Below are 24671 nucleotides of genomic sequence, written 5' to 3' on the forward strand. Positions count from 1 at the left end.
TATACTTTTAAGGTTTTGGCAAAAACACTTAAAATGTATTCTTATAACTAGTCTCATAAAATAGTATTTTAAAATATAGTCACCATGCTGTACAATAGATTTATTGGACTGCTCCTACTATCTAACTGAAATTTTGTATCCTGTGACCATCTCCCCAATCCCTACCACCTCCTCCAATGTCTGGTAACCACCATTATACTCTCTGCTTCTATGAATTTAACTTTTTCAGATTTCACATGTAAGTTACATAATGTGGTATTCGTCTTTCTGTGCCCGGTTTATTTTACTTAACATAATGTACTCCAAGTTCATCTATGTGGTTTCAAATGACCGAATTTCCTTCTTTTTAAAAGCTGAATAGTAGTCTATTGTGCATATATACCACATTTTTAATGTTCACTAATCTGTTGATAGACACTTAGGTTGACTCTATGTCTTGGCTATTGTGAATAATTCTATAATGTACACAAAAGTGCAGATATCTGTTTAACATACAGGCCTGCCTCAGAGATTTGGAAGGTTTAGTTCCAGACCACTGCAATAAAGTGAATATTTCAGTGAAGCAAGTCATATGAAGTTTATGGTTTCCCAGTGCATATAAAAGTTATGTTCACACCATACTGTTGTCTATTAGGTGTCCAACTGCATTATGTCTTTAAAAAGTATCTATCTTAATTTTAAAATACTTTATTGCTAAAAAATGCTAAGGATAATCTGAGCTTTCAAAGAGTTGTAATCTTTTTTTTTGCTGGTACAAGGTTTTATTTCAATGTTGATGACTGCTGACCAGGGTGGGACTTGCTAAAGGTTAAGGTAGCTAAGGCAATGTCTTAAAATAAGACAACAAATAAGTTTGCTGTATTGATTAACTCTTTCTTTTAAGAGAGGAGACCACCCCTCATATTGTCTTGTGCCCAATTTCTGCTTCCAAATAAAGAAGAAGTAAAAACTAAAAGGCAGAAATGAAATCCACGGGCAGACAGCCCGGCACTGTGCCCTGGGCCTGGTAGTTAAAGATCGACCCCTGACATAACTGGTTTTGTTATCTATAGATTCCAGACATTGTATGGAAAAGCACTGTGAAAATCCCTGTCCTGTTCTGTTCCGATCTGATTACCGGTGCATGCAGCCCCCAGTCACGTACCCCCTGCTTACTCAATCAATCACGACCCTCTCATGCAGACCCCCTTAGAGTTGTGACCCCTTAAAAGGGACAGGAATTGCTCACTTGAGGAGCTCGGCTCTTGAGACAGGAGTCTTGCCGACGTTCCCGGTCGAATAAACCCCTTCCTTCTTTAACTCGGTGTCTGAGGAGTTTTGTCTGTGGCTCGTCCTGCTACACTTTCAGAAAAGATTTGTCTGTAGTATGTAATGCTGTTTGGTAGCATTTTACCCACAGTAAAACTTCATTCAAAATTGGAATCAGTCCTTTTAACCCTTGCTACTGCTTTATCAAATAGGTTTACGTAACATTAGAAATCCTTTGTTATCATTTCAGCAATGTTCACAGAATCTTCACCAGGAGTAGTTTCTATTTTAAGAGGTCACTTTCTTTGTTCATCAGTAAGAAGCAATTTCTTTCATTCAGGTTTTATCATGAGATTGTAGCAATTCAGCCAGATCTTCAGGCTCTTCTTCTAATTTTAGTTCTCTTGTCATTTCCACCACATCTACAGTTACTTCCTTCATTTAAATCTTGAATGCTTCAAAGTTACCCGCAAGGAATGGAATCAACTTCTTCCAAATTCCTTTTGATGTTGATAGCTTGATCTCCTCCCATGAATCATGAATGTTTTTAATGGCATATGGAATGGAAAATCCTTCCAAGAGATTTTCAATTTACTTTGCCATAATCCATCAGAGAAATCACAATGTATTGAAGCTATAGCCTTAGAGAATGTATAAATAATAAGACTTGGAAAGTTGAAATTACTCCTTGATCTATGAGCTGCAGAGTGGATATATGTTAGCAAGCATGAAAAAAAATTAATGTCCTTGCCATCACAGCTCTTGAATGAATAGGTGTATTGTCAATGAGCAGTAATATTTTTATAAGAATATTTTTTTCCTGAGCAGTAAGTCTCAATTGTAGGCTTAAAATATTCAGTAAACAGTGCTGTAAATAGATGGTGCTATAATCTAGGCTTTGTTCTTCCATTTATAGAGAATAGGCAAAGTATATTTAGCATAATTCTTAAAGGCCCCAGGATTTTTGGAATGGTAAGTGAGCATTGGCTTCAATTTAAAGTCACCAGCTGCATAAACTCCTAATGAGAAAGTCAGCCTGTCCTTTGCAGTTTTGAAGTTAGGCATTGACTTCCCCTTTCTAGCTGTGAAAGTCTGTGATGGCATCTTCTTCCAATAGAAACCTGTGTCATCTACATGGGGAATTTGTTGTTTGGTATAGCCACCTTCATCAATTATCTTAGGTAGATCTTCTGGATAACCTGCTACAACTTATACATCAGCACTTGCTGCTTCCCTTTGGACTTTTATGTTATAAAAATGGACCAGGCGTGGTGGCTCATGCCTGTAATCCCAGCACTTTGGGAGGCTGAGGTTGGTGGATGACCTGAGGTCAGGAGTTTGAGACCAGCCTGACCAACATGGTAAAACCCCATCTCTACTAAAAATACAAAAAAAGAAAGAAAGAAAGAAAAAAAAAATCAGCCAGGTATGGTAGTGGGTGCCTGTAATCCCAGCTACTCGGGAGGCTGAGGGAGGAGAATTGCTTGAGCCCAGGAGACAGAGGTTGGAGTGAGCCCTGATCGCTGCACAACTACATTCCAGCCTGAGCAACAGAGTGCAACTCTGTCTAAAAGACAAAAAAAAAAGAAAAGAAAAGAAAAAGAAAAGGGCTTCTTTCCTTAAACCTCATGAACCAACCTCTGTTAGGTTCCAACTTTTTTTCTGCAGCTTCCTCACCTCTCTTAGCCTTCAAATAACTTGAAAGAGTTAGAGTCTTGTTCAGGATTAAAGTTTGGTTTATGAATGTTGTGGCTAGTTTAATTTTCTATCCAGAGCACTAAAACTTGCTCCAAACAGCAATAAGGGTATTTTGCTTTCTTATCATTTAAGCGTTCACTGGATTAGCACTTTTAATTTCCTTCGAAGATTTTTCTTTGCATTCACAACCTGGCTAACTGTTTGGTGCAAAAGACCTAGCTTTTAGACTATCTTGGATTTTGACCTGCCTTCCTCACTATGCTTAATCATTTTTCACTTTTTGCTTAAAATGAAAGACTCATGACTCTTCCCTTCACATGAATACTTGTAGATCATTGTATGGTTTATAATTGGTGTAATTTAAATGTTGTGTCTCAGGGAATAGGAGGCTGGAGGAGAGGGAAAGAGACTGGGAACGGTCAGTCAGTGATACAGTCAGAACACACAACAGTTATCAATTAAATTTGCTGTCTTGTATGGGTGCAGTTTGTGGTGCTCCAGAACAGCTAAAATAGCACCACCAAAAATCACTGATCCCAGATCACCTTAACAGACACAATAATACAGAAAAAGTCTGAATATTGTGGGAATGACCAAATGGTAACAGACAGGAAGGGAGCACATTTGTTGGAAAAATGGTGCCAGTAGACTTGCTTCATGCAGGGTTGACACAAACCTATTATATTTGTAAAACTACAGTACCTGTGAAGTACGATAAAATGAAGTGCAATAAAATGAGATGTGCCTGTACTGATTTCATTTCCTTTAAACATGTATGCAGTAGGGATTGCTGGATCATATGATAGCTCTATTTTTAACTTTTTGAGGAACCTCTGTACTGTTTTGCATAAGGCTGCACTAGTTTACATTCCCACCAACAATGCACAAGGATTCTCATTTCCTCACATCCTCTCCAACAGTTATCTTTCGTCTTCTTGATAATAGCAATTCTAAAAGATGTGAGGTGATATTGTGATTTTAATTGTTTTTTCTTGATAATGAGTACTGTTGAGCATTAACAACAACAACAACAAAAAACCCATTAGTTATTTTTATGTCTTCTTTTGAGAAATGTCTATTCATGATGGCTGTGGGGAGATAGCGGCAGCCGGCTGGGGAGGGGGTGTCCACACACCACAAAGAGCTTCCCTGGGTGAATTCTGGGACCTGGAACAGCCTCCTCCTCTTCCCACTGCCTAGACCTGGGGAAGCCTTTTCTCATCCTTCTCACCCATCCTTTTGTGGCGGGGTGAGTGGGCTGAGCTGCTCCATGCTTGCGGAGCCCAGAGCTGAAACCCTTACCATGAGCGCTGCGGAGTGAACTTCACTTCCTTTCCAGGGCGCACGCGTGAGCCACTACCCCAGGTTGTGTTGATGTCTTATTGCTATTTCTCCAAACAGTAATAAGGCCATTTTGCTCTTTCATCATTCATGTTTTCACTGGACTAGCACTTCTAATTTCCTTCGAAGTTTTTTTCTTGCACTAAAATCTGTCTTTGTATTTACATCCTGACTCCAGACTCCCTTTTCCAAATCTAGATAAGCACAGTGACCATTCAGCATAACCAAGATCCCTTTCTCACTGTTGCCTCTCTCCTAACTTATCTGCTGCCCTTATTTAAACAAAAAGAAAAAAGAATAAAAAAACAGGCAAAACAAACAAAAAATACCTTACTCGAGGAATTAGGTAGGTAAGGAATGATGGATCACTTTGGAGTTTGGGATTAAAAACACACACAAAAAGAAAAAAGTTAAAATGCACTTGTTTTCTCTACATTGGCTAAGAATATTGTCCTACAGTATAAATTTTAATGTCATGTGTCTGTGTGAATGTAGTTTGGGTTTGAACAGCATTGAGTGTGAGTGACTCCACAAGTACCTTCAAGTGCAGCCCCTCAGTTTAAAGAAGAAAGCGGGGAAAAAACCTCCACGAAGCTTTAAGTTCCTTGAGTGCTTCCTTTTCCTAATGAGCATGGTTCTAATAACTGGAGATGAGCCTACTTTGGAAACAGCCCCTCTTGCCCCGTGTTTATTCTTAGGGCACCCCTTCATCCATGCCATGACTAATGGTCTCATTCCCAAGTGATGATAAGTTAGCTAGAATTTAACACTTTTCTGTAACTTTAAACTTAGATTAGGCTTTGTTACAAATTTTTACATGGTTCTTCTGTTAAAAATGCAGAATTGGGCTTTTTTAAAAAAAAAAAGTATTGGATCAGATAAGCCCTTTCCTTTCCACTTGTCTCTGGGCAATGTGAGCTGATGGTTCTTAAGACATTGAGTTTTGTTTAGTACCCACTGCTCTTTAGCCAGGAATTCTCTAGTGATCTGAAGCAATGTGGCTGAAGACCAGTTTTTAAATTATGTGTTGACAAGTTGCCTTATATTTTAAAAGGAGAAAAATTACCTGATTTATATTATGCCAGGTGACAGCAACATGAAGTCCTAATTTATTGTTCTTGGTTCTTTTCCCGCCTAATGTGAACTTCCGTGTCCCGGAGCCCTCAGGAATACCTACAGCTTCTGGTGCAATGTCATCTCCCACCGTGTTGGCCACCATTTCACCCAAGACCCTCTTTCAATCCTTGCTCTTCTGAGTCAGACTTAGAGAGCACCACTGTCTCCCCTTATCCCTTACTTGATCTCCAAACCAGATATTCTTGCTATACTTTTCAGTACCTCTGCCTGAATGGTGAGCTGCCATTTTAGGCAATTGGGTCAGATACCAATTCGGGAGCTTTTCAGTCAAAAACCTCTAACCCATTTCTTCCTGTGAAGGGATGCAAGTCTCTGAAGCTCTCACTCACCTCTGTAGTCTGTGTAGAAAATGTCCTGTAATCCCCCTGGCCCCCAACTACCATTGCCTTTGGTGTGAGATGTTCCCTATTTCCTAGTTCAACTTGAGTCCCTGTCTCCTCTGCTAGCCAACCCCCATCCAGCAATAAGGATCCAAGCCACAGCCTCCTATTCACAGTCCCTGCCTCCATTCCACACTACCCTAGGGAATCCCTGGATTCCCCACTCTGTCCACATACTGTAGCATTCATTCCCTATCTCTCTCATCCTCTTACCTGTGGTGGTTTATGGGTGTGATAGAGTTTTCAAGAATATTATAAACTAGTAAAAAGAAAAAAAAAAAAACAGAGAGAGAAAGATCTATTCAGGGTATCTGTACATTTGATAAACAGGAAAGTTATTCTAGTCTTTGTATACTGGCTTTGTCTGGAAAAACCCTTTCCCAGTCATCCAGCAATTCTTGGCAGGGTTTCTGTTGTGATCTGCAGGTGAACTTGCTGCTGAAGTCTTCAGGCAGCCTAGCCTGGTGCTTGTGTCAGCAGGTGGTAGGCCTGGTTCCTGGGTCTGTAGAGTTGGGCCTAAATCCTGGATCCACTGGGGTGGATATTTTCACTGGGTATGCGGGCATGAACATAAAGCCCATGTCTACAAGGCAGGCATAGAGCCTGTACCAATAGGGGCTGGACTGAAGTGTGGGTCCACAGGGGCTGACATGGCTCTGATGTGGGCATTGAGCCTCTGTCTGCAGGCACTGGCTAGGTTCTGGAATGGGCCTAGTGTCTGGGTCTACTGGGATAAACATGGAATCTGAGTCCATGGGGACTGGCCTGGTACTGGTGCAGGATTAGAGCCTCAATATGGAGAAATGGACCTAGGATCTTGGTAGATGGAGGCTTACCTAGAGCCTTGGTCCATGATGTCCAGCCTAGCATCAGTGAGAGGTGACAATGTGCTAGCAGCCCTCACTCACAGCGCCTCCTCAGCCTCCGGCCTCGGCATCCACTCTGGCTGCACTTGAGGAGCCCTTCAGCCCGCCACAGCACCGTAGGAGCCCCTCTCTGGGCTGACTGAGGCCAGAGCCTCCTCCCTCTGCTTGCCGGGAGGTGTGGAAGGAGAGGGGCGGGTGGGAACCGGGGCTGTGCTCCCGGGCCAGCGTGAGTTCCTACAGGGGTGAGCTAGGGCTCGGTGGGTCCTGCACATGGTGTGGCCAGCCAGCGCTGCCGGCCCAGGGCAGTGAGGGGCTTAGCACCCGGGCCAGCAGCTGCGGAGGTTGCGCCAGGTCCCCCAGCAGTGCCCACCAGCGGGCGCAGCACTCAAATTCTCACGGGGCCTTAGCTGCCTCCCCCCAGAGCAGGGCTTGGGACCTGCAGCCCGCCATGTCTGAGCTCCCCGCCCTGTGGTGGGCTCCCGAGCAGCCTCAGCCTCCCGGATAGGCGCCGCCCCCTGCTCCATGGCACCGGGTCCCATCAACAGCCCAAGGGCTGAGGAGTGCAGGCCCGGCTTGGGACTGGCAGGCAGCTCTGCCTGCAGCCCGGGTGCATGATCCACTGGATGAAGCCAGCTGGGCTCCTGAACTGGATGGGGACTTGGAGAACTTTTGTATCTAACTGGAGGATTGTATGTGCACCAATCAGCACTGTGTATCTAGCTAACCTAGTGGGTACTTGGAAAACTTTTGTATCTAGCTCAAGGATTGTAAATGCACCAATTAGCACTCTGTCAAAACGGACCAATAAGTTCTCTGTAAAGCGGACCAATCAGCTCTCTGTAAAAGGGAGCAATCAGCACGATGTGGGTGGGGCCAGATAAGGGAATAAAAGCAGACTGCCTGAGCCGGCAAAAGGCAACCCGTTAGGGTCCCCTTGCATGCTGTGGGAACTGTGTTGTTTTGTTCTTTGCAATAAATCTTGCTGCTGCTCACTATTTGGGTCCACTCTGCCTTTATGAGCTATAACACTCACCGCGAAAGTCTGCAGCTTCACTCCTGAAGCCAGCGATTCACTCCTGAAGCCAGCTATGCAGTCCTGAAGCCAGCGAGACCACTAACTCACGGGGGAGAGCAAACAACTCCAGAAGCGCTGCCTTTAAGAGCTGTAACAATCACCATGAAGGTCTGCAGCTTCACTCCTGACAGCGAGACCACGAACCCATCAGAAGGAAGAAACTCCAGACACATCTGAACGTCTGAAGGAACAAACTCCAGACACACCGTCTTGAAGAACTGTAACGCTCACCGTGAGAGTCCGCGGCTTCATTCTTGAAGTCATTGAGACCAAGAGCCCATCAATTCCGGACACATCAGGATCTACTGAACTCAGCCTGTACACTGGGCTTGCTAGAGCACAGCTGGGCCCTAAGCTTATTGGATCCTGGGTCACAAAAACCAGCCTGAAGCCTGAAGCTGGCGTAGGACTGGGGTAGGGTGGGGCCAGTCTAGAGCCTGAGACCATGATTTGAACCACAGACTAGATACATCAGAGAAGTGGACTTGGAGAATCCCCTGCTGGAGTGCTGCAGAGTAACCACTCTGTCAGATAGCATGTGTTTCTGGGAGGAAAGCATAGGGGCCTAGTTCCAGCCTTACCCCATTGCATCCCATAAGCACAGGCTGACTTTTGGAGACACTCCAGAGCTGGTCTGAAAGGCTGATGCAAAGAAGTCTCCTTGGGAACTGAAGTGGTCGAAGAAACTCAGCAAGCTCAGCAAACCCTACAGATGGGAGAGGAGCCCACAGATGGGAGAGGAAGCTATTCTCCTGGCCGAAGTCCTGATACAGAGTTTGTCAGAAACATAGGCAGACGTGAGGCAGATTGCAGCTAGCCCTGGCACTGGAATTGAAACCTCCCTTGTAGTCCCATAGATAGATTTTTGTATAAACCTAGAAATTGGCCCTCTGGTCTTAAAGCTTGAAACTTTCATTTGTTTTGTATGAATTTCATTCTTAGTAAAGGACCCCTAGGTACCTCAAAAAGTATCAAAGAACTGAAACTCGCCAGATGAGCCCATCCAGACAATGGACACCAGGCTTCTCATAAATCATGATTGCTTCCTTAGGTCTCCTGAGTTCCTGTTTTCCTACACATTGTTACATTTCTTCCCTGGTATGTAAACTCATAATTTAGTTGGTCAGGCAGATGGATTTGAGACGGAGCTTGCATCTCCTATGCTACAGCATCCAATTCAGCCTTCTTCCTTGGCAATAATTGGTGATATTGATTGGTTTTCTGTGCAGTGAACAGCAGGACCTAGACCACACCCCTGGCATTTAGTAATGGATTTTTGTTCCCCGACCCGGAACGCTTTGGATTGGCAGCCATGAGTCTGGAGTCCCAAAGCCCTCCTAAGCAGCTGCTTACCCAATTTTGACTGGAGATGAGTTCCCTCTCTCTGGGGCCAGCCACAGCTGGCCTCAACCATGTTCTTGATTACCTTGGAAGAACTGCTTTTGAAATTTGACATCTGCATCCAGATAGGTGACTGTCTTTTGTGGGCCCAGACAGAAGCATCTGCTCCTCTCAGTTTGGGAAATTTTTAAAGGAATTTCCACTTGCAGATTGAACAAGTCCAACTGATGAAAAGAGGGAAGTACCCTGATTTTTCCAGTATGGACACTCTTGGGGGCTTGTTTGTCATTGTGTGTGTGTCCAGGCAGTTGAGTGTCTTTTGTGGTTACCAGACAGTGGATGAGCTCCTCTCCATTGGAGAAATTCTGAAGGAATTTTCATTTGCAGATTGAACCCAACCAATGGAGAGAGGAATCACCCCAACTCGTTCAGTTTGTAGACTTTTGGGGCTGGTTTGATCCTGCAGCACTTGGATTGTTTTAGTGATTGTTTGCATGTGTCTGATGTAGTCATGGGAAATTAGAATTTAATAAACTGACACTCTTTTATAACACTGTTTGACCCCAGTATAGTTTGGAATCTGGTATTTGCTCTTGAATGGGAAAGTGGGTTGGATTTCCATGTATCCAGGCTTTTGTGCTGCTGTTGGGCCAAGTTAATATGTGATGTTCTCCTGTGGTGCTGTTTGATCCCAGTGTTCTTTGGAGTCTGGAGAGGTTTGGACTTTAAAAATTAAACTGCCACGGAAACTGTTTTACCAAAAATTTTGGTTTACAGCGTTCACTGGATTATTGATCAAAGCTAACAAAGTTCAGCCATGTGAAGTTTGCAGACTGGTGAGTTTGTATTTCAATAGCTAGACTTCCAAGGTAAATGCTATTGGATCTTTTTGTGTATGTATATCTAGATGTGTTTATGTGTAGGCATTTGTATTATGTTAAATGTTGTGACTATCCAATTGGCTTATAAATAAAAGAATGCTCATAGATAAAGTAAATAAGTTCAAAGTATTTTTCATGTTCACGTTAAGTAAATCTTTAGCAAGCTAGTATTAAAAGTCTTGTAAAATAAAAATAGAAATGTCATAATTGTCAGCATACATTTTTTCTCTGGGTTTTATATTTGTCTCTGCTAGGTATTTTGAGGTATCAGAGTTTGACGCAGAAGTTTATAAAATTGTAACCAGAGTTTGAGATGAACCTGGGAAACAAAGACCCCCTGCCCCTATCTCTGTAAAATAAAAATAAAAAATTAGCCAAGCACAAGGATTCATACCTGTAGTCCCAGCTATGCAAGAGACTGAGGTTGGAGGATTGCTTGAGCCTGAAAGATCAAGGCTGCAGTGAGTCTTGATCCAGCCACTGCACTCCAACCTAGGTGAAGGAGCAAGACCCTTCAAAAAAACAAGTAGAGGCAGAGAAAAACAATGGGGCACAGAAGCATTGCAGAGTGACTAGGGGAGGAGTTGTAATTTTTAATAGGATGGCCAAAGGAGGCCTTATTGAGCAGGTGGCTTTTAGGTGAAGACTTAAAAAAGGTAGAGTCTTCTATACGTCTAGTGAGAAAACAATGCAGGCAGAAGAAAAAGGACAGCCAAGTGCCTGAAGCAGAGAGGCCAAAAGAGTGAGGTCTAGGACCTGACTGGACAGATATCAGGGAGGTGATTGGACTCTAACTTAGAGAACTGTTATAAGCAATTTGTATCTCTTTCTCTAAATGAGATTGGGAGTTACTGCAGGAGTTGCACAAAGGAATGACAAAATCTGGCTTTTGTTTTAAAAGGGGCATCCAGGTTTGTTATTGATGGAAGACTAAAGACATTCTCCATCCAGAAAAGACTGCTAAGAACTGTGAAGCATATAAAAGTTAACCCTACTTAGGGCAAAGTTTCATGAATGCTGGCAGATGACACAAGCTTCTTAGGTCAAAGACAGGGTTTTATGACTCACTCAACAGGGAGAATGATTTTTGTGTTTGTGTCAGTCATCCTTGCTCCACAAGTCCTACCGAGGAAATACAGAAAGGCAGTTTAATGTTGCAAATGTAACAGATGTGTGTTGCGGCCAAGCAGCCCTGAATTTAGGGAACCTGGATGTTTTATAATGAACTGCAAGCAAACCTGTCTGAACTTTGCTCCAGAGGGAGACATTATTTTTCTTATACTGATCAGTAAGCAGACCTGCCCTCTGCTTCAGAAGAAAGCAATATATCTAGCTTCCAAGATGTCGTCTTTACAAACATCCTTGAAAAGATAGTCAGGAGTGAAGGCTATCGATGTCTCTGCTCATAAGACATACAGAAATGTGGGAGGTCATGAAGAATTTTCTCCCAACCAGAATTAGCAGGATGTCATAATGAATTGGATGTACAGTGGGAGGGGAAAAGATACTTAAGAATAACTCCAATAATTTTTATTTGAACAGGGGAAAAAATGGAGTTGCCATCAACTAAGTTGAGAAAGACTACAGGTGAAGTAGGCTGGGTGGAGAGGGTGGATAAGGAGTTCGATCTGAGACATAATGAGTCTGAGATGGCTATTGGATGGAATCCAAGAAATGTCAAACAGGCCATTAGATACATATGTCTTGAGTTTGAAAAAAAGTTTGAGTAATAATTTAAATGTATTAGTCATTGGCAGGTACATTTATTTTAAAGCCATGGGACCAGATGGGATCACCAGGAACTTTGAAGTGATCCAAAATTAAGAAACTGGGGAGAAAATAAGGGTCCACCAAGGAGACTGAGAAGAAGTAACCTTTAGTAAAGTTAAAGGAAAACCAAGAGAGTGTGTTGTCTTGGAAACCAAGTGAAAGAAGTGCATTAAAGGATGATCTATTAAGATGAGAAGCAAGAATTGACCATTGGATTTAATAACACAGAGATCACTGATGGCATTAAAAAGTGTTTCAGTAGAATGGTAGCAGCAAAAACCCAATTACATAAGATTAGGAGGGGATTAGAGATAGCATGTATAGATAATCCTTTCAATAAAGTTTGCCACGAAGTGTTAAAACAAACTAATTATGGCCTGAGAAGGACTCTGTACTTCTACATTTGAGTCCTGTGGGTGAACTGCTACCTACTTTAATAGTCAGACAAAATTGAAAACCTTATTTAGTAGTGTGCACCTGTAACAATACTTGAGTTTTGGCCAATCCCAGCAGCCATACTTCAATCACTCATAGACTGCTGAATGTTCAAACTCTGTTCAAATAAGGCAAATCCCCAGTTGTAACCAATCTCACTGTTTCGGTACCTCATTTCCGGTTCTTGTACTTCACTTTACCTTTTTTTGTCTATAAATTCGTTTTGACCACAAGGCACCCCCGGAGCCTCTGTGAATCTGTTGTGATTCTGAAGGCTACCGGATTCACAGATTGTTTATTGTTTAATTAAACTCCTTTAAACTTAAGTCAGCTGAAGTTTTTATCAGATGGTGTCAGAGGCAGGATCTGAAGTGGAGCTTCTAGTATCCCCAGGAGCACTAAGTGAACACAGAAGGTACCTGCAGGATCCAATTGCGTCCACTGATCTCTCAGAGAGGCTGAGGATAATATGTAAGCTCCCTCTTGCAGTTTTGAAGTTCACATATTTTTGTTTTGAGCTCTTTGAGTTGCTTGGAGCAAATTTCTGATCCAAACTGGGTTTGGAGTCATAACAGGAAATAGACTGGGTCTAGGAACAGATTTGATCTTGGAATTGATTGACTTGGATCCAGTTAGAGGCCTCTTACATCTCACTGGGTCAGAAAGGAACTGGTAGTAAGCCATAACGTTGCAGGAGTTATAAAATTTGGCTTTTGAAAATTCACAGGGATATTTGTGTTCTACCCCTTTGTTTCTTTCTTTCTTTTCTTTTCTTTTTTTTCTTTTTTTTTTTTTTGTGCACCTAGGTAGGAAAAAATTCATTGGCTTATCAACAGAACCAAAGAGTAAAGCCAATATTTTAGGTAAAAATTGGATCCTTAATTTCTGGAAAACTGAGTTCCTTCTGGCTTATACATTAGGACTGGGAGGCAGCTAAGTCTTAACAGAAATGGCAAAATGTTACTAAAGATAACTTAGAGTGGAACATTCCAAATGAACGACAATGCCAATGCATTTAAACAATGCCAAGTACATTTAAAAATGAGAGCTCTCAGAAAAGTCCCTTTTGACTAAAAACAGTTCTGGCACTATGGGATGTCAACTGCTATTCTCTTTGGAATAATCTGCCTTGCACTCTTTGTTGACCGCTGTGGGTGACAGGATGAGGCATGTACAGAATTGTGGGACCTGGGGAGCTTTTTCCTTCTCCCTACGAAAAAAGAAACTTGATAGCTGATGGGACCGTGGGGAAAAAAGACAAAAATACATAGCATTTATTCTGTTTCCATAATTCTCACCTTTAACTATGGTTCAAGTTCCTTCCATGTTTTTTCAATCTAGCCTAAAAATAAAAACATGTCAATGGTACAAAATGAAATTCTTAAATAAGAAATAAATCACACATACTTTCATCACCCAAAAACAATTTTCATGTTTGTTTATTCCCTTCAAGTCCTTGTCCATGTGCAAACATAATTTGGGTACATATGTAAAAGTTATATATTTTGATTTTTTTACCCATTATTCATTATAATTGCTTTTTTATAGTGTTCACAGTGACCACTGACTGTGTGCTACTCATATTTACTGTCATTCACAAATTTATAATTTCTCTTTAGCGGACTTTAAACTTATTTTCCATATATTATGAAAAATTATTTTAGTTAAGAAATGAAATTCTGATACATAATACAACATAGGTGAACCTCGAAAACATTATGCTAAGCGAAATAAGCCAGACCCAGATGGACCAGTATCATAGGATATATAGGAGCCAGGGACTAGGGAGGCAGGGAATGAGTAATTGTGGTTTAATGGGTATAGTTGCCATTTAGGATGACAAAAACGTTCTGGAAATGGATAATGGACAAGCATTATGAATGTACACAATGCTGCTGCATTCTATGCTTAAAAATGGTTAAATGGTTAAGTTCTGTGTTATGTATACTTTACAACAATTTTTTAAAGAAGGTGGGGAGGGGTCTCTCCAGGTTTTTAGCAGCTTCCTGATTTAGAAAAGAAATGTTAATGGTAGGAATACAGGTAGAGAACACTTTTATTTGGGTAGATGTTAGAAGCTGAGGCCAGGGTGGGGTCTAAGAGCAATATTAAGTATGAGGAGGAGGAGGCCCTCAACTAAGGTCATTGCAAGGGGATGGAGCAGGGAATGGATAGGAGAGGCGTTTTGGACAAAGATGTGGCAGCTGATAGGTGTGGGGATTGTTCTCATGTATCAGCCCAGGCTATAGTGTTCCCGGGGCAAACGGAACACAAGTTTTTTTGCGGGGAGTGATATAGCATGGCAGATCTTGAATTAAAACTTTAAAATCTTGACCAAAAGCTCAAAGGAGAAGACAATAGTGAAACACACAGGTATGGGCAATTTTAGTTAAGTCAGGTGAGAAACAGAGCAAAGAAATCACTTGGAGATGGAAAAAAACACCAGTGTTTTTTGCCAGCTACAAGAATAGCAGAGTCAGACAGGGGATAGGCTTATGCCAGAGATCCAGTTTTATTTACTAAAAGTTCCTTGAGTATTCAAACATTCTGAAATTCTGAGATCTTGCAAAAGGATGCCTTTGTTTAAACATTGCTTCACCTAGCTACAGAACATAGTTTAACTTTGAGGCCTTTGACCTCAGACAAGGCAAAATAAACTGTTCCACCTTGCCTATTACTTAACACACATTTGTTAACTATTTAACCTTCATGGATAAAAAATTTCCAACATCTGTATTAACTAATTTGCAAATGATTGTTTCAAATATCTGATCCATTAATCACATTAATTAAGCTTGTCATAAGTTCTTTACATTTTTAATTATTGTTATATTATTTGATATAATTGCTGAATCTCTATGTGACATGTTAATATAAAGTCAATTTAAAAAACCAACATATTAAATATTGTTCTTACTTTATTCCAGGTATAATGCTATGCATTTTATATGTATTGCATTTTGTAATCTAGTTCCTCTGGAAAACATGCATTCTAATTTCCAGTTCTGATTGGTTAAGCAACTTAACAAAGAAGTAGGAGACAGAACTAAAATTTGAAAGCAGCCTAAGCTTTGAACCTATCAGTTGTAATGATAACCTTCTCCAAGTTATTGTTAAATTACTGGCACATTTCTGAGAATTCTGAATGACCTTTCAACAGAAGTTTACAGATATGTGTCAAAATTTTTTTATCTTTTTAAAATTTTTGTAATGAAACTGGGACAAGTTCCAAAATGGTCATAGGTCTGAAATATTTGGCCCTGAGAAACTAAAGAAAATCTGTGCCAACTCCTGCTCTAAGTTTTTTAGTCATCCTTGTTCTTAGAGGGCTGATATTTTCTATTCTGGATGAAAGAAGAATTCTCAGGCATCTGATGACCAAAATACGGGAAAAAAGTTGTGATGGCGCTGGTGGAGTGTCTGCTACAGGCATTTGGGAAGCTCACAGAACTCTTAATATTCACTTTTAATTCATTCCACCAGGGAGGAAGGGCATGGGTTTCAGAGCCATTCATATATGGTTTCAAAATCTGACTTTGGCATTTATCTCTGTAAGAACTTGAGAAATTTACTTAGTCTCTCTGAGCTTTGGTGTATTCAGAATGAAGATGATACTAACAGTACCTACATCAGGAGTGTTACTTGAATGGAGATGTATAAAGTGCATTTTAAATTCATTTGGTTCCTTAACATGTTCCATTCACTTCTTATCTTTTCAGAGTTTTCTTCTTGAAGGTCTCAAGGTCTGAAGCATCCCACAGAATGATCCTACTGAATAACTCCCATAAGCTACTGGCCCTATACAAATCCTTGGCCAGGAGCATCCCTGAGTCCCTGAAGGTGAGGGAACCGTGGGAGGTCAGGGTGTGGGAGTAGGGGTGTTGAGGATGAGAAAATAGCAAGCTTGTGATTCTGGTCCTTCCTAACTTTTGGCAAAGGGTTCGAGCTGGGAAACAGGATGGGGTTGGGGGCACAAGAGGCATATCAAGAGCTGCTGCTTCTCTTCGGGAAGAGGCAGCTAGGCCTGCTCCGCAGGTTTTGTCGCTCATTTGGAGAGGCGGTGGAGAATGGTGGCGACGAACACGGTTTGGAGCCAGTCCGAGTGGACATGCATTCCAAGGCTGCCATCTTCTAGTCGTAGTGGTGGCTTTGCGGATGTTTCTTTCCCTTTCTCTGACTTTATGTTTGGTCTGTTCTTCAATGAAATAGGAATACGATTAGCACCTACCTCTTGAAGTTGCTGTGGGCACTGAATAAATCCATACAATATAAGTGCTAAGAGCATTGCCAAGTGCCCGGCTAGTGCACAGTAGCTCTTTGGTATCACAAGGACACCTGCCTGTGAGTTCTGCCTGCTTGCTGGTGTCTTCACGTCCATCAGTATGGTCCTGGAGACGCTGCTCATCTCACCATCACTGATGTGGTCCCAGTACCTTCTCTTAACCTCCATTTTTCTCTTCCTCTTCATATCCAGATCCCCATCTCTGGGGATCTCCACCTCTCCTAGTCCCTTTCATCCCTCCTTCAGGTGTACGGCTCTGTGTATCACATCAATCACGGGAACCCCTTCAACATGGAAGTGTTGGTGGACTCCTGGCCCGAGTATCAGATGGTTATTATCCGGCCTCAAAAACAGGTAGGCACACAGACAGGAACTGGTGGAGCCAGGCAGGTCAAAAGGGCCTGAGGAACTGACCAGTTCAGACACCAGGGCTGCTTTTATAGGGTGAAAGGAAAAGTGAGTATTTTAAAACACTCCTTCAGTACTTGGCACCTTGCATGAGTGCCACGTGTTCCCACTCTTTCTGTAAAGCCTAGGACACTTCTGGGAAAGGGGGTGGAGGGTGGAGGTGAGGAAAAGGAGAAGGCTGACATTCACAGATTAAGGGCCCTTTGAGGTGGCAGGGGTCACCTGCAGGGACTGAAAAGAGGCCAATTTACAGGGAAAGTTGGGTGTCTGAGATATCAGAACAGTGACTTAGAAACAAAAACTAAAGCAGAAGTCTACCAGTTAAATTACCTCTCAGGGCCAGGCATGGTGTCTTCTACCTGTAATCCCAGCACTTTGGGAGTCCAAGGCAAGAGTATCACTTAAGCCCAGGAGTTTGAGACCAGTCTGTGCAGCATAGTGAGACCTCATCTCTACAGAAAATAAACAAAATTAGCAGGGCGTGGTGGTGCTCCTAGCTACTCAGGAGGCTGCGGTGGGATGATGGCTTGAGCCCCAGAAGGTGGAGGCTGCAGTGAGCCAAGATCACACCACTGTACTGAAGCCTGGGCAATAGAGTGAGTTGTTTTTTGTTTGGTTTTGTTTTGTTTTTAAAAAGTTACTTCTTAGGAGCCAGGGAAGGGGCTCATAATTACTGTGTGTCAACTATGTGAATGCACATCTTTTGTTAGTGAATGTTATCATCAGAACAATCTTATGAAGTGAGCATTAATATTTCCAATTTAGAGATAAGGAAACGACACTGGAAATATTAAGTCATGTAACTGCTGGATTCCTGATGTTAAGGCATTGCCCAATCTGAATTCAAGTTCAGTGGACTCTGCCACTTTTACTCGCTATATAACCATAGGCCCTTCTCTGAGTTTCATTATCGGTTAAAATGGGGAAAATAAGAGGACCTTCTTCAGAGGATTACACAAGATTTAAATGAGATATTGTATGTCACACACCTAGTACATGGCACATAAATGTAAATAGTGTTTACCGTAAATAGCTGTTATTGGCTGAGGACACGCAAGGAATAAATGATTGAGCTGAAATAATAATACAAACGTAGGTGTATTTTTTTCCTAAATACTTCCCCTTTGTGTATGTGTGTTTCATACACATCTGGTTAGTGAACTGAAGCCTCATTGCCAGCCCAGCTTCATGTGGGCATAAACCCTGGGCCCCCAAATAATAATAAGCCACACCAGGGCAAGACTAGTTTGCCAACTGGGTCAGGATTGGGATGCAGAAAGTGACAAAGTGACCCTAGCTTGAGGAACAAGGGAGTAAAGGGGATGGGAACCAGGCTGAGCCTAACACCTTCCTTAGGGATGTTCTTTTGATCTCCTGGCTTCCTGACAATTTGGGATCAAAGATTAATGTTTAGTTTATTTAATCCGTGGTCCAATTTCTTCAAAGTGTGATATGCTAAATAACCTAAATAACTGTAGGAAGTCAAATAGTTCTTTTTACTTCAGTAACTTTGTGGTTATTATATGTATTTTAGCAATGCAACAATAGCATCAAGTCATAACTTCACATATGCATTGCTTTGAATAAAGATAGATTTATAAAATGAGTCAATGAACAAAAATGTGAAAATATAGAAATTCCACACCACACATATATGACCAAAAAAAAAGAGGAAAGAATGAAATATGCTGCAATTTACTTGGAAATACATTCATCTTGTCTGATTCCATAGCATACCATGTTTCTTTCAGTATTCAAAGTCAATCTGGTTTTGAAAAATGGCTTTTCAGGGTGGGATGCAGGAGAATTAATCTAGAAAAAAATTAATTTTTTCATTGCCGGTTTTTAATCACAAAGCAAATCTATGCTGATTATACAAGTAGAAAAATCCCACATGATTTTAAAAAGTTAATAACCTCTCACCTCCCCTTCCATCCTCTCCTGCTTTCCTACCCCTTGGTGTAATCAGTGTCCTTGCCCATATTAATACACAGAGGGCTATTACTGATGATCTCTTTTGTCATCACTTTTTAATTTGTCTTTAACATATGGACATCACTTTGGGTGAATTAATACAGCACTAACGTATTCGTTTTAACAACTGTGGCATTTCATACAGTCAATGCAATGGTATTTAGTCAATCATTCTCATGCTATTGGGTTCAAATTGTTCATACTTCTTTGCCACTACAAACAAGCTTTAATAAACATCTTCATATACATATCTTTACATCCTGGAAATTTTTCTCAATACAATTGATTTCCAAAAGGGATATCTCCAAGTTAGAGTTTATCTTATTCTAAGCAGGCAATGCCAGATTACCTTTCCAAAGGATTTCACAATTTTATTTTTATTAGCAATGTGTGGAAGAATTGTTCCTTCACATTCTCACCAGCACTGAATGTTATCCCTCTTTTTATGTATCCCAAACTAGTGGGTGAAAAATGGTATCTTATTGTAGATTTAATTTGTGTTTCCCTAACTAGTGATATTGAACAAATTATATTTTCATGTTTGTCAGTCATTTGGTATTTACTCTTGACCTGTTTTATGTTCTCTGACCATTTTTACACTGGAGTTTTGTGTCATTCTTAAAATTTTGTAAGTGTTTTAGATACTAGGGATGCTAGAAGTGTATGCTACAAATTTGTTGCCCAATTTGGAATTAATTGACTATAAGAAATTTTTTATTTTTATGTAATTAAATATATTATCTTTTTCAGTATGACTTCTGAGGTTTTGGGGTTTTTAAGTTAATAATTAGGAAGATTTTTCCTACTCCAAGATCATGCAAATATTTTCTTATTTTGTCTTGCAGTGAGTTAATTTTTACTTTTGACATTACAAACTTCATTCTATTTGGAATATATTTTTGAATAGCATGAATTAACATTCTTTTATATTACTCTTCCTTCTGGCTGGTTGATTATGTTAGTACTATTTATTAAATAAGTCATTGCCTAGTGAAACATAAATGTCTGTTTTGTTGTATAACATGTTATATATTTTTGTATCTGTTTCTGTATTTTTTCTAGTCTTTTCTCATGCTATTTCATTGTTTTTTGGATAAATTTTAATATCTAATAAAGCAAATCACCCTTCACCAATCTTTTTTTGCTTTCCTATTTCTTATAAACTTAATAGCTATATGAACATAAACTAATTTTTCCAGTTCTCCGCCAACTACCCCAAATAACTATTGCAATTGTGATTGGTATTGGAGGAGCATTTTTCGACAATTTTGGAAGGATTAATAATTTCATGATACTAAATTTTTTCATCAGGAAATATGGTCTTTTGTCACTTTTCTCAGTTTGCATTCTATGCCATCTGGTAAAATGTTAGTGTTTTCCAGTGGAAAACTAAGTGATTTTTCCACTAAGTTTACCCTTAGGTATTTTATACTATTTGTTAAGATTATTAAATTATTTTTCCTGTTATATTTCTGAGCATTATTATTCTGTTATTTCTTTGTTTTTGTATTCTTGATTTCCAAATATGTCACACTATTCTTTAAAACCCTGTTTGTGTGGGGCATTATTTGTTTTGTTTTTTGTCGAAGTCTCTTGAATTTTCTAAATGTGTAATACTCTGATCTACAAACAAAGTAATTTGCTGCTTCTTTGCCAATAGTTGTATGAGTTTTTAGTTTCTTGCCTTATTGCATAATATACAACCTAAGAAAACAATTCCAACTGACAATAATAGTATTTCTATATTTGTCTCATTCCTGATTTTCATGAAATAGCTGTAAAAGCTTACATTTGGAATTACATTTGATTCTGTATTTACAAGTTTAGAGCATTTTTCTGTTGTTCCTACTTTCATAGAACTTATATTTAGAGTGGAGGGTAAATTTTATGTTATTTAATTCTTGTCTTTTCTATTTGGCAATATACACACTCACGTAATTTTTTCTCCTTTAATTTATTACACTAAAAGATCTTCCCATTAAAGCCATTCTGGCCTTTCTAAAACCAACTGCTCATGTTCACACTCTTTTGTATATGCTATTGAATATTTTATTCATAATTTTTGTATCTGCATACCTAAGGGAATACGGTCATGACTCTCTTTTTGTTATTTCCTTACCAGATTTGGCATTAGGATCTTTTCATCTGTTACCAAAGTCTACTATTAGAACCATGTGTTTGTTTTTGACTTATGTAGAACTTAAATGTAAAATAATCCGATTTTGGCTACATTTTATTTTTTAATTTCAACATTCTTTTTAGATACAGGGGATACATGTGCAGATTTGTTACATGGGAATAATGCATGATGCTGAGTCTTGGAGTACTGACAGATCCCATCACCCTGGTATTGAGCATAGTACCCAATAGGCAGTTTTCTAACTCAGCCCCTTTTCCTCCACCCTCTAGTGGTCCACAGTGCTATTGTTCCTACATTTATGTCCATGTATGGTCAATGCTTACCTCCCAGTTATGAGTGACAGCATGTGATATTTGATTTTCTGTTAAGCTTAGGATTATTGAACTGTGGAAAACAGTCTGGAAATTTCTTAGGGAACTTAAAACAGAGTTGCCATTCGACCCAGCAATGCCTTTACTGGGTAAATACCAAAAAGAAAATGAATCATCCTACCAACATGACACATGCACTTGTATGTTCATTGCTACACTGATCACAATAGCAAAGACATGGAATCAACCCAGGTGCTCATCAAAGGTAGATTGCCTAAAAAAAAAAAATTTGGTACATTTATTTTTATGGAATACACAGCAATAGAAAAGAATAAATTCATGTTCTTTGTTCCAACATGGATGGCACTGGAGGCTGTAACTCTTATCTACTTTTTAAGAGGTAGATGTTTAATTTAATTGTTGATATTTCCTATTAGTTTGTTGAGGATTTCTATTTTTTTGAAAGTCAATTTTGATAGCTTGATATTCTTGAGGGATAACATCCATTTCTTTTATCAGTAAATATGTTGCCCTGGGGTAGTATGTAATCTTCTATTAGAAGTCTTTTGTTCTTTTCTCTGTTTCTTCTGTTTCTGTTCTCATAGCTTATAGTCTATTTTCTTTCTTTTTTCTATTTCTCTTGTATTTCTTTTAATAAATGCCTTACCAGAAGTTTCTCTCTCTCTTTCTTCTTTCTTTTTGCCATTTAAAAGTGAGCTTTTGACATATATATCCTTTGCACTATGTCTTGTTCTCCATTTCATTATTTATAGCTTTCATTTTTATAAATTGTTCCATTTGTTATTTTCTAATTTACTTGGATGTTCTTTTATATAATTCCTTGAATATTTACTTGGCTATTTTTGGTCATTCTTTGAAAATCAGGTCTTTTAAAACATCTACTCTTTTAAATTCACTGAAGTGTTGGTTTTGGCCATATTCAGGAACTTGCATTTATAAAAGCACCCTCAGATACTTGATGGTTTCTTTAAATTAATTACACTATTTTCTCTTTTACTCTTTAACAGTACAATTTCCAACATAATGTTAATACTTTCACTGGTAAAACTCTCACACTTATTGTTTATATTTTCCCTGAGAAACAAATCCTCGTCTTCAAATGAAGTTTGTGGCTAGCCAGAGTGGGACCACGAGTCTCTTTCTTTCAAATCCATGAGTCTAACACCACATAAATTACCCAGAGAGCTACCAAAAATTCAGTTACGTCATTCTATTTTGTGGACTTCTTGGTGTAAAGCCAGTGTCACTCTTTGAATAGGCTGATATCCTGTAGCCTTGGGAAAAGGCAATGTTCCATTAATGTTTATATTCACTAAAGTATCTTGCTCAAGCCCTGGACACTGTAGGTTCTAGGACACTATAGATTCTAGGTGTCCAGTGAAACAATAGACACTAAAACTTAGAGAAATCACAGTTAAATTTATTTAGAGCCAAGTTTAAGGACTTAATTCTAACAACACAGACTCAGTACAACCCAGAACGTGTCCCACAGGAGGTTATGTGGGGGCACAGTATATACAACAGGAGTATCCGTTTGGCACAGGTGGTAAGAGAAACAATTGTTGCATTTTTTTATTCTGTTGGGTGCTCAGTGATGCCATATATAAAATAAGGTAAGTGTGTAGTTGAGCGGGTAGGGAGAAAGGTGAGGCATCTTAAGGCCTGCTGGAGAGTGATTTTGTCCTGTCTTTGTTCTGTATGTGATAAGGAGGTTTATAACCAATACTTGTCAGTGTTAAATATTTCCGGTTACACAGATAAGAGGTCAGCAGTAGCTTATAGGTCTAGGTTTTATTATCCGTGTGCCCAACTGCAGCCATCATGGGCCACTGTTAAAATTTTCTTTTGAATTTTCATTTTTCTGATAATTGCAATCAGTGAGAGGTGAAGAAAAAGTTCAAGGGAATGACCTGAACTTACACCATCCTATACAGGAGATGACTGACGACATAGACTTATACACAAACGTATATCATATGTTCTCCAAAGAGCCTCAAAAATCACAAGAAGTTTTGAAAACCTGTGAGATCATAAACTGGAAACAGAGACTCCAAATCCAAGGTAAGGAGTCTGAAGAAATGGGCAAGCAGCAGTGCTTCTCAAATTGAGTCTTCAACTAACAGCATTAGCATCACCTGAGAGCTCATTAGAAATGTAAATTCATGGAAACTCTGGGAGCTGGGAGAGGTAGAGCAATCTGTGGTGTGACAAGGACTCCGTCTGATTGTGGTGTAAACTCAAGTCTGAGAACGACTAAGCACTGAGGTATTAATCAGGTGGGAGCACTGTAAGTAGAGAACTCCATGTCTGACAAGATTGCTTTCTTGCCTTTCTTCCCAGGCCTTCAGGAAAGTTTAGGTGAGGGGATAAGAGCAGCTGCATTGTCAAAGTCAGTGAAGGTAGAGCATTCGACAGCAGTCCTCTTGGTTACGGAAGATATTCTGAAGCTCAATGCCTCCAATAAAAGCAAGTTTGGAAGCTGGGCTGAGACAGGCCACCCAGATGATGACTTTGAAAGGTAGAAAAACATATGCTAATCATTTATAATTGCTATTCCTTGTACATTTTTGTAATCCACAGAAATCAGTTTTGGAAAGAAGAGAGGATGAATTCATTCTTTCGGATGAATAAAGGTGTCAAAGGTCAAAATATGCAACTTTACAATGGTGTCTTTAAACAAGAAGAGGGCCTGGCATCTCTAGATTGGGATGACACCCAGAAATTACAGGGGTGAGGATGAAAGTTGTTATCTTTCTTTTTGTTTTCTACAGTGAAACTCCCAACTTTAAGTATGCCCAGCTGGCTGTCTCTTATTCTGGGCTGGTAAATGACAACTGGAAGCGAGGGCAGAATGAGAGGAGCCTGCGTTTCATCAAGCGCTGCATAGAAGACCTGCCAGCAGCCTGTATGCTCGGCCCAGAGGGAGTCCCAGTCTCATGGGTAACCATGGACCCTTCTTGTGAAGTAGGAATGGCCTACAGCATGGAAAAATACCGAAGGACAGGCAACATGGCACGAGTGATGGCGCGATACATGAAATATCTGCGTCAGAAGAATATTCCATTTTACCTCTCTGTGCGGGAAGAAAATGAATATTCCCGCAGATATGTGGGGCAGTTAGGTTTCTTTGAGGCCTCCTGTGAGTGGCACCAATGGATTTGCTATCCACAGAATCTAGTTCCATTTTAGACAATGAAGCTACTTAGTAATCTCTGGCAAGCCATCTCTTAATATTAAAGCAGACACCACAGAATAGATTTCTTCACTTACAAACGCATATTGTGCATTTATAATATTGCAGGAACTCTTCTCACATGGAACCTTGATGTTAAAAGACACAGCCGTGCTCTTGAGGAGCTTACA

General features: G+C 40.1%; 1 protein-coding gene across 3 annotated transcripts; it reads left to right on the forward strand.

Annotated features, from left to right (window-relative positions):
• Positions 1-473: 473 nt before the first annotated feature.
• On the forward strand, positions 474-24671 carry LOC105527197 (glycine N-acyltransferase-like protein 1). Of its 3 annotated transcripts, XM_011963484.1 has the most exons (8): positions 474-484; positions 8603-8612; positions 12510-12643; positions 15892-16012; positions 16701-16808; positions 23243-23369; positions 23649-23826; positions 24080-24671. In XM_011963484.1, the coding sequence occupies exons 4-8, from the start codon at positions 15935-15937 to the stop codon at positions 24495-24497; spliced, it is 909 nt and encodes a 302-aa protein (XP_011818874.1). In that variant the 5' UTR covers positions 474-484; positions 8603-8612; positions 12510-12643; positions 15892-15934; the 3' UTR covers positions 24498-24671. The 3 variants fall into 3 exon arrangements, with proteins under 3 accessions (XP_011818874.1, XP_011818875.1, XP_011818873.1); XM_011963483.1 differs by lacking the exons at positions 474-484; positions 8603-8612 and adding an exon at positions 12280-12303 and having other exon boundaries at positions 12520-12660; positions 15892-15915; XM_011963485.1 differs by lacking the exons at positions 474-484; positions 8603-8612; positions 15892-16012 and adding an exon at positions 12241-12303 and having other exon boundaries at positions 12520-12643.

This window comes from Colobus angolensis, unplaced genomic scaffold (genome assembly GCF_000951035.1).
Source record: "Colobus angolensis palliatus isolate OR3802 unplaced genomic scaffold, Cang.pa_1.0 Scaffold61, whole genome shotgun sequence".
In the NCBI taxonomy this organism is placed as follows: Eukaryota; Metazoa; Chordata; class Mammalia; order Primates; family Cercopithecidae; genus Colobus; species Colobus angolensis.

What these genes read in the sequence shown, in the direction of transcription:
- LOC105527197 (XM_011963483.1), top strand. Translation starts at nt 12,280, where the DNA reads ATGTTCAAACTCTGTTCAAATAAG. An exon ending in TCAAACTCTGTTCAAATAAG is followed by an intron (nt 12,304 to 12,519) that starts GCAAATCCCCAG and finishes AGTTTTTATCAG; the next exon opens with ATGGTGTCAGAGGCAGGATC. An exon ending in TTCTTCTTGAAGGTCTCAAG is followed by an intron (nt 15,916 to 16,700) that starts GTCTGAAGCATC and finishes TCCCTCCTTCAG; the next exon opens with GTGTACGGCTCTGTGTATCA.